At 43.4% G+C, this 9,613-nt stretch overlaps 1 protein-coding gene across 2 annotated transcripts in view; it reads left to right on the top strand.

The window, feature by feature from the left end:
- LOC147737854 (uncharacterized) overlaps window positions 1-7,981 on the top strand; it is a 94,062-nt gene extending 86,081 nt beyond the window's left edge. Inside the window, exon 5 of one of the 2 annotated variants that reach the window (XR_015303465.1) lies at window positions 4,495-4,700. Coding sequence is in view for 1 of the 2 variants with exons in the window: in XM_086947816.1 (XP_086803942.1) it covers window positions 5,744-7,039 (1,296 nt within the window). In the remaining variant the exon portion in view is untranslated. Of the gene's footprint in view, window positions 1-4,494 lie in introns of both variants that reach the window. The other variant, XM_086947816.1, reaches the window with a different exon arrangement.
- The last annotated feature ends 1,632 nt before the right edge of the window (window positions 7,982-9,613 follow it).

Genomic DNA, 9,613 nt, shown 5'->3' with positions numbered 1-9,613 from the left:
CAAAACAAGGGGAAAACGAGTAAAACAGAGAGCAGAAGGCCACAGAAAACAAGGGAAACAGGGCAGAAGGGCACGGAAAACAAGGGGAAAACGAGTGAAACAGAGGGCAGAAGGGCACAAAAATAAGGGGAAAACGGGTAGAACAGAGGGCAGAAAGGCACAAAAAACGAGGGAAACAGAGGGCAGAAGGGCACAAAAAACAAGGGGAAAACAAGTGAAACAGAGGGCAGAAGGGCACAAAAACATGGGGAAAACGGGTGGAACAGAGGGCAGAAAGGCACAAAAAACAAGGGGAAAACGAGTGAAACAGAGGGCAGAAGGGCACAAAAAACAAGGGGAAAACGAGTGAAACAGAGCAGAAGGCCAAAAAAACCAAGTGAAACAGAGAGCAGAAGGCCACAAAAAACGAGGGAAACAGAGGGCAGAAGGAAACAAAAAACAAGGGGAAAACGAGTGAAACAGTGGGCAGAAAGCCACAAAAAACAAGGGAAACAGAGGGCAGAAGGGCACAAAACAAGGGGAAAACGAGTGAAACAGAGAGCAGAAGGCCACAGAAAACAAGGGAAACAGAGCAGAAGGGCACAAAAAACAAGGGGAAAACGAGTGAAACAGAGGGCAGAAGGCCACAAAAACAAGGGGAAAATGGGTGGAACAGAGGGCAGAAAGGCACAAAAAACGAGGGAAACAGAGGGCAGAAGGGCACGAAAAACGAGGGAAACAGATGGCAGAAGGGCACAAAACAAGGGGAAAACGAGTGAAACAGAGAGCAGAAGGCCACAGAAAACAAGGGAAACAGGGCAGAAGGGCACGAAAAACAAGGGGAAAACAAGTGAAACAGAGGGCAGAAGGGCCAAAAAACAAGGGGAAAACGGGTGGAACAGAGGGCAAAAAAGCACAAAAACGAGGGAAACAGAGGGCAGAAGGGCACAAAAAAACAAGGGGAAAACGGTTGAACCAGAGGGCAGAAGGGCACAAAAACAAGGGGAAAACGGGTGGAACACAGGGCAGAAATGCACAAAAAACTAGGGAAACTGGGCAGAAGGGCACAAAAAACAAGGGGAAAACGAGTGAAACAGAGGGCAGAAGGGCACAAAAAACAAGGGGAAAACGACTGAAATAGAGGGCAGAAGGCCACAAAAAATGAGGGAAACAGAGGGCAGAAAGGCACGAAAAACGAGGGAAACAAATGGCAGAAGGGCACAAAACAAGGGGAAAACGAGTGAAACAGAGAGCAGAAGGCCACAGAAAACAAGGGAAACAGGGCAGAAGGGCACAAAAAACAAGGGAAAACGAGTTAAACAGAGGGCAGAAGGAAACAAAAAACAAGGGGAAAAGGAGTGAAACAGAGGGCAGAAAGCCACAAAAAACAAGGGAAACAGAGGGCAGAAGGGCACAAAAAACGGGGGAAACAGGGCAGAAGGGCACAAAAAACGAGGGAAACAGAGGGCAGAAGGTCCCAAAAAACAAAGGGAAAACGAGTGAAACACAGGGCAGAAGGCCACAAAAAACGAGGGAAACAAGAGGGCAGAAGGGCACAAAAAACGGGGGAAACAGGGCAGAAGGGCACAAAAAACGAGGGAAACAGAGGGCAGAAGGTCCCAAAAAACAAGGGGAAAACGAGTGAAACACAGGGCAGAAGGCCACAAAAAACGAGGGAAACAGAGGCAAAAGGGCACGAAAAACGAGGGAAACAGATGGCAGAAGGGCACAAAACAAGGGGAAAACGAGTAAAACAGAGAGCAGAAGGCCACAGAAAACAAGGGAAACAGGGCAGAAGGGCACGGAAAACAAGGGGAAAACGAGTGAAACAGAGGGCAGAAGGGCACAAAAATAAGGGGAAAACGGGTAGAACAGAGGGCAGAAAGGCACAAAAAACGAGGGAAACAGAGGGCAGAAGGGCACAAAAAACAAGGGGAAAACAAGTGAAACAGAGGGCAGAAGGGCACAAAAACATGGGGAAAACGGGTGGAACAGAGGGCAGAAAGGCACAAAAAACAAGGGGAAAACGAGTGAAACAGAGGGCAGAAGGGCACAAAAAACAAGGGGAAAACGAGTGAAACAGAGCAGAAGGCCAAAAAAACCAAGTGAAACAGAGAGCAGAAGGCCACAAAAAACGAGGGAAACAGAGGGCAGAAGGAAACAAAAAACAAGGGGAAAACGAGTGAAACAGTGGGCAGAAAGCCACAAAAAACAAGGGAAACAGAGGGCAGAAGGGCACAAAACAAGGGGAAAACGAGTGAAACAGAGAGCAGAAGGCCACAGAAAACAAGGGAAACAGAGCAGAAGGGCACAAAAAACAAGGGGAAAACGAGTGAAACAGAGGGCAGAAGGCCACAAAAACAAGGGGAAAATGGGTGGAACAGAGGGCAGAAAGGCACAAAAAACGAGGGAAACAGAGGGCAGAAGGGCACGAAACACGAGGGAAACAGAGTGCAGAAGGGCACAAACAAAAAACGAGGAAAACAGAGGGCAGAAAGGCACAAAAAACAAGGGGAAAATGAGTGAAACAGAAAGCAAAAGGCCACAAAAAACAAGCAAAACAGGGCAGAAGTGCACGAAAAAAGGGGGATAACAGAGGGCAGAAGGGCACGAAAAACAAGTGGAAAACAAGTGAAACAGGGCAGAAGGCCACATAAAAAGAGGAAACAGAAGGCAGAAGGGCACAGAAAACAAGGGGAAAACAAGTGCAACAGAAGACAGAAGGCCACAAAAAACGAGGGAAACAGAAGGGCACAAAAAACGAGGGAAACAGGGCAGAAGGGCACAAAAAACGAGGGAAAACGAGGGCAGAAGGGCACAAAAACAAGGGGAAAACGAGGGAAAAAGAGGGCAGAAGGCCACAAAAAATGAGGGAAACAGAGGCAGAAGGGCAAGAAAAACGAGGGAAACAGGACAGAAGGGCACGAAAAACAAGGGGAAAACGAGTGAAACAGAGCAGAAGGCCACAGAAAACAAGCGAAACAGTCAGAAGGGCACGAAAAACAAGGGGAAAATGAGTGAAACAGAGGGCAAAAGGGCACAAAAACAAGGGGAAAACGGGTGAAACAGAGGGCAGAAAGGCACAAAAACGAGGGAAACAGGGCAGAAGGGCACAAAAACAAGGGGAAAACGAGTGAAACAGGGCAGAAGGGCACAAAATTAAGGGGAAAACAGGTGGAACAGAAGGTAGAAAGGCACAAAAAACAAGGGAAAATGAGGGCAGAAGGGCATAAAAAACAAGGGGAAAACGAGTGAAACAGAGGGCAGAAGGGCACAAAAAACAAGGGGAAAACAAGTGAAACAGAGAGCAGAGGGCCAAAAAAAACAAGTGAAACAGAGAGCAGAAGGCCACAAAAAACGAGGGAAACAGAGGGCAGAAGGGCACAAAAAAACAAGGGGAAAACGAGTGAAACAGAGGGCAGAAGGCCACAATAAACGAGGGAAACAGAGGGCAGAAGGGCATGAAAAACGGGGGAAACAGAGGGCAGAAGGGCACAAAACAAGGGGAAAACGAGTGAAACAGAGAGCAGAAGGCCACAGAAAACAAGGGAAACAGGGCAGAAGGGCACAAAAAACAAGGGGAAAACGAGTGAAACAGACGGCAGAAGGCCACAAAAACAAGGGGAAAACGGGTGGAACATGGGGCAGAAAGGCACAAAAAACGAGGGAAACAGAGGGCAGAAAGGCACAAAAACAAGGGAACAGAGGGCAGAAGAGCACAAAAAACGAGTGAAACAGGACAGAAGGGCACAAAAACAAGTGAAACAGAGGACAGAAGGGCACAAAAAACAAGGGGGAAACTAGTGAAACAGAGAGCAGAAGCCACAAAAACTAGGGGAAACCGAGTGAAACAGAGGGCAGAAAGGCACAAAAAACGAGTGAAACGGAGGGCAGAAAAGCACAGTTTGGGCTCTGATGAAATTAGGCTTAAAGTCAATGAAACGGCATGGGGGGTCTCTCGGAAAAATGCGCGAGTTGCTTCAGGTTCAGTAGCTCAGGACGATTTTCACTTGCCAGAAGTAGCTCTGACTACACAAAAGGTTGGAGACCCCCGGTCTAGGCATAGTCCTCGCAGCACACAATAGATTTGGCTTGAGGCAGAGGCCAAAACTCGAAAATCAGGAAACCAGATACAAGTAGGTGGTAACTCAGGGCAGGGGAAAACGCCTGTTGTCCGTGGAGGAGTCATTCCCTTCCCAGAAATCTGCATTACAAATTAATTAATAGTATATAGTTTTTTTATATTTGTTTGGTGCCAGTCCATATGACTTTCAAATCTGCCTTTGGGATTCGATGTTGCAACTCCATAGGGTACATGTATCCTTTGTGAGCTTAATAAAATGTTGAAAATTCTACAAAACCTCACTCCTACTTCCAAGTACTCTCATGCTACCATTCTGCACTCTGCTCTGTCTGAAAAACAGCTCAGCATATTCAAAATTCTGCATTGATTTGGCTTGTAAATTATATTTTTGGAAATGTACATGTATTAACTATTTAATTTTAATACTATAGGTGATTGAAATTACGGACGAAGAAAGCAAGATTTAGCACTAAGCAACTGAATGTCAGTGCCATAAGAAGGATTATTTTGAAAAACTGAAGGACATCCAGCATTCTACGTTTAAACAATTTCCAAAAATCTAAGTGTGGCGAGGAAAGTACTATAACTGTAAGTGAAGTCTCTAATTTTGCATTTCATTAATTCAGAGCAAAGCCATATCTATGCACACAGCATCAGAAATAATGTAGAAAGACCGCTTCAGCATACTCATCTGAAATATTATCAGAAAGACAAATTGCCTCAGCATGACAGAATAACGTTCATCTAAAGCATCATGTAATTCTAGAGAGGAAGCACACACTACATAAAAGAAAGTTACAACTAAAGGTTTCTTCTGGATACCATCAAAGAAAAGACGCTGAAAGAAGACTCCGAAGCTGACACGTTAACAACCAAAAGATTGGAAAATCACCTTTGTTCAACAACCGTTTTTAACCAGTTACAGAAGTTTGAAACTATCTGCCTCGGGATACAACACCTTGAACCACTCTGCTCTTTCTTGCGAAACCTTAAAAATTCACCACTTTATTGTGTTAATGACCATCTCAGAATGTTTCCTTTTTATTGTGTACTGTTCTGTAATTCTATGTAACTCGCCTCAACATTATCTGTTGTGCAGGAGTGATATGTAAAACTGTTAAATATAAAAATGGATTAAAGGAGCTCTGTTGCGCTATATCTAATGTAAATAAATCCTCATCCTCAGAACTACAAACCTTAAACTTACCCCAAACATAGAAAGGGTAGAAGGAACTGATGTTCTGTGACTAATGATCCACAATAGTACTCTGCACGTTCTAACGGCCTCAGTTACTGCCATTACACCAGTGCAAAAAGGTACTTATCAGTTTAATCATTAAATATCAGACTAACACCTTATTACTGCATTGCTAAGAACCTATAGAAATAGATTTGAGAAAAACTTCAGTCACAAATTAAGTTGCTGCCGGAGAGGCTATTACCTAAAGACTATTATCTGTTAAAAAAATTTCAACAGGTGTTACAGGACTGCTTCCTGACATTTTTTGCTCAATTCAAGTGTTGAGAAGATTACACACAATTTCTTTTAGAGATAAGTGCTGAACATCATCTAAACAAGCCCGACTCTAAAATCAAGGCAACATATCCGAAGTTAGGGAAAAAGGTTACCTGTGCCCAAAAAGATACAGCCATAAATCTGATCTCACAGAATTTGACAGAATGCACACAGGGGAAAACCACTCTCAGTGCAAAGTATGCCAAAAAAGTTTCAGGCGTAAATCTTACCTCACTGAACATATGAGAATCCACACTGGGGGAAAACACTCTCCGTGCAAAGTATGCCAAAAAAGTTTCAGGCGTAAATCTTATCTCACTGAGCATATGAGAAGCCACACTGGGGAAAAACCTTTTCAGTGCTCTGAATGCCAGAAAAGCTTTAGATTCAAAGCGAGTCTATATCAACATGCATTAACCCACTCTGTGGAAAAACCTTACCAGTGCTCTGAATGCCAAAAAAGTTTCTGCCGTAAATCTAAACTCACTGAACATATGAGATTCCACACTGGGGAAACACCTTATCAGTGCTCTGAATGCCAGAAATGTTTCAATGAAAAAAGACATCTCACGCTGCATAAAAGAACCCACACTGGGGAAAAACCTTATCAGTGCTCCGAATGCCCAAAAGATTTCAAACTTAAATCACTTCTAACTGCACATGTGAGATTCCACACTGGGGAAAAACCTTATCAGTGCTCTGAATGCCAGAGATGTTTCAGTGACAAAATAAGACTCACTAAACATACAAGGACCCACACTTGGGTAAAACGTTATCGGTGCACTGAATGCGACAAATGTTTCAGTGAAAAAAGCAGTCTCACTCAGCATATAAGAACCCACACTGGAGAAAAACCTTATCAGTGCTCTGAATGCCACAAATGTTTCAGTCAAAAATGCAATCTCACTGAGCATATAAGAATCCACACTGGGGAAAAACCTTATCAGTGCTCTGAATGCCAGATATGTTTCAGTCAAAAAAGCAGTCTCAATGAGCATATAAGAATACACACTGGGGAAAAACCTCATCAGTGCTCTGAATGCCAGATATGTTTCAGTCAAAAAAGCGATCTCACTGAGCATATAAGAACCCACACTGGGGAAAAACCTTATCAGTGCTCTGAATGCCACATATGTTTCAGTGCAAAAAGCAGTCTCACTCAGCATATAAGAACCCACACTGGGGAAAAACCTTATCAGTGTTCTGAATGCCAGATATGTTTCATTCAAAAAAGCAGTCTCACTAATCATATAAGAATCCACACTGGGGAAAAACCTTATCAGTGCTCTGAATGCCAGATATGTTTCAGTGTAAAAAGCCGTCTCACTCAGCATATAAGAACCCACACTGGGGAAAAACCTTATCAGTGCTCCGAATGCCAAAAATGTTTCAGACAAACATCTCATCTCACTGAACATGTGAAAATCCACACTGGACAAAAAAAATTATCAGTGCTCTAAATGTCAGAAAAGATTCAGAGGTAGAGATCGTTACAAGCGCCATAAGAAAACACACCAACAAAATAATCAGTTCTCTGAATGCCAGAAAAGCATACATTTTAAAGTCAATCTCACTCTACATGAGCAGACGCACACAGGGGAAAAACATTACCAATTTCTGTGAATGCCAGAAATTCATATTTGATAGGCACAGCCTCACTAACCATAAGCGACTCCATACTGATGAAATACCTTATGAGGGCTCTGAATGCCAGAAAAGTTGCAGAAAAAAACGCTATTTCACCATGAGAAACTCCACACTAGAGAAAACCCTTATGCCATAAAAGGTTGAATCTGAAAGACAGTGTTATGCTTTATGAGCGATCTCACTCTGGGGAAAAACCTTATGAGTGCTCGAAATGCAAGCAATGTTTTGGGTACAAATTACTTCTCACTTGACATGAGCAAACTCACACGGGGTAAAAAAGCCTTATGTGTGTTCTGAATGTCAGATAAGGTTTAGTCTTGAATACAATGTCATTTCACATGAAAGAATTCACACTGGACTAAAGCCATATACAGGAGGGGAAAGCCAGAAACGTTATACTCAGAAAGGAGATATCACTAAACATGAGAAATGCATCCACACCAGGTGAAAAGTAAGGCGTATCTTGAGTTGCAGAAAAGCTTCTAACAACCTTACTTTACATGATAGAGCACATATTGTAGTTGCGATAGAATTCATCAGGAAACTCTTGCAGGATAACTTAGGCTACCCGAATGCAACCTCCAAAGAAATTTCATGCCTGGAAATATTTTTCATTCAAACAGAATCCACAATTTGAGTATCTGAAAGTTACAAAACTCTCAAGGTCTTTACTTTACACAGAGAAGTGTTAGTGCTTGCAAAAATCAACTAATTGCCCAAAAAATCTCAATAATAATGTCTTAAATTTTACTCCACCCAAAAGGTTTCTACTCACCCTTGTTTCTTAACATATGACTGATATCTATTTGTTCTTGATAAGATTAAGCCTATGCGGAGTTCCTCAGTGAGGAACTCCGCAAAGTGACAAAAAAACTCTGGAGGTCTACGCGGGGTTCCGCAAGCAGCGGAGTGCGTAAGGGTCATGCAGTTTGTGGTGATTTCATCCCATGTCAGAGGATCATTTGGCCCTTCTCTTCCAGGAAGTTATGGATCTCTTTGTCAAACGCGTCCCTGTGCCAGAAGTAGGTCGGGGTTGCTACTCCCACTACTTCTTGGTACCCAAGAAGGACAAAGGCCTGCATCCTAGCTTAGTCCTCAGGGACATCAACCGCTTTCTCCGAAAGGAGAGGTTCAAGTTGTTAACCTTGGCTCAGGTCTTATCTGCCTTCGACCCTGGAGATTTGATGGTAGCGTTGGACTTGCAGGACACTTACTTTCACATCCACGTCTTGCCTGCTCACCGGCATTACCTACGGTTCACAGTAGGCCACACGTATTTTCAGTTTACCACGCTCCCCTTTGACCTTACCAGCTCCCCCCCCCCCCCCCCCTCCCCCTCCCCCGGGTGTTCACGAAAGTGATGGCGGTGGTCGCAGCTCATCTGCGCAGATCAGGGGTTCCAGTCTTCCCCTATCTCGACAAGAACAGATTACCGTTGCACTCAAGACAGTGTGTATAGTGTTAAGTAACACAAAATCAACATGTATATCACAAAATGGCAGAATTATCCAAACAAAGCACTCTCAATAAGTAGATCTTGGAGTCTTTAATGTGTTGAACAGCCAGCCGACACGTGTTTCATCGCATTTATGCGAATCCTCAGGGCTGAAAGGCTAAGATCCAGTCAAAAAGGTCGCTCAGCTGGTGATACTTCCAACCCAGCTGGGCCCTTGACCGTAGAAATTTCAAATGTGTAAATCGAAATAGTTTATTTATTTCTCGAAGTGTATCAAAAATTGTATATAAATCCGCTTGACAAATCCAAATTCATAGGTATTAATGGCACGTCTTTCCACAGTGCGTAGAATAAAGCCCCAATGGTAATAGGTAAGAATCGTGCACCGTGGTAATTAGTCCAAGTATTGTAGCTCCCAGCCTTGTCGAGCGGAGAACCGGCTTGTAGACGTCCGAATCCGACGGTCGTGTTCCTGTATGGACAGGAGAGGTTTGAGAGGTCAAATATTTCCCACATATGACGACTTGGATGCAGATCTCATGGTTAAATGGGAGGAATCTCTCACGAACAACTCCATTACCCTTATGGAGATTCTGATTGTCAGTTCAGAACGCAAGGTTACTAAGTTACAGGCGGAAATAGCCGTTGTGGAACAAGAAATTAAGGATCTCAATTTGCCTGAACCGACAATCAAAAATTACACCATTTTGGATGAAATCCTTTTGAAACACCAATCGGATATCAAAAATAGGAAAGCTCGACAACTTAGGAGGGACGAATTGGATTATGCACGTGGAAGAATTTTCACGTTTGATAAAAAATATGACTCCATGATCCCAAATAGCTCCAAATCTAGTGGTAGAAATAAGACTAGCTCAGAACCTGCCTCCTTATCGTCTAGTAACGCCTCTTTAAATTCTGTTAACACTAC

Source organism: Lissotriton vulgaris, chromosome 1_1, assembly GCF_964263255.1.
Source record: "Lissotriton vulgaris chromosome 1_1, aLisVul1.2, whole genome shotgun sequence".
Classification (NCBI taxonomy): Eukaryota; Metazoa; Chordata; class Amphibia; order Caudata; family Salamandridae; genus Lissotriton; species Lissotriton vulgaris.
Note: the sequence above shows the minus strand (reverse complement) of the source record. Positions and strands in the feature narration are given on the sequence as shown.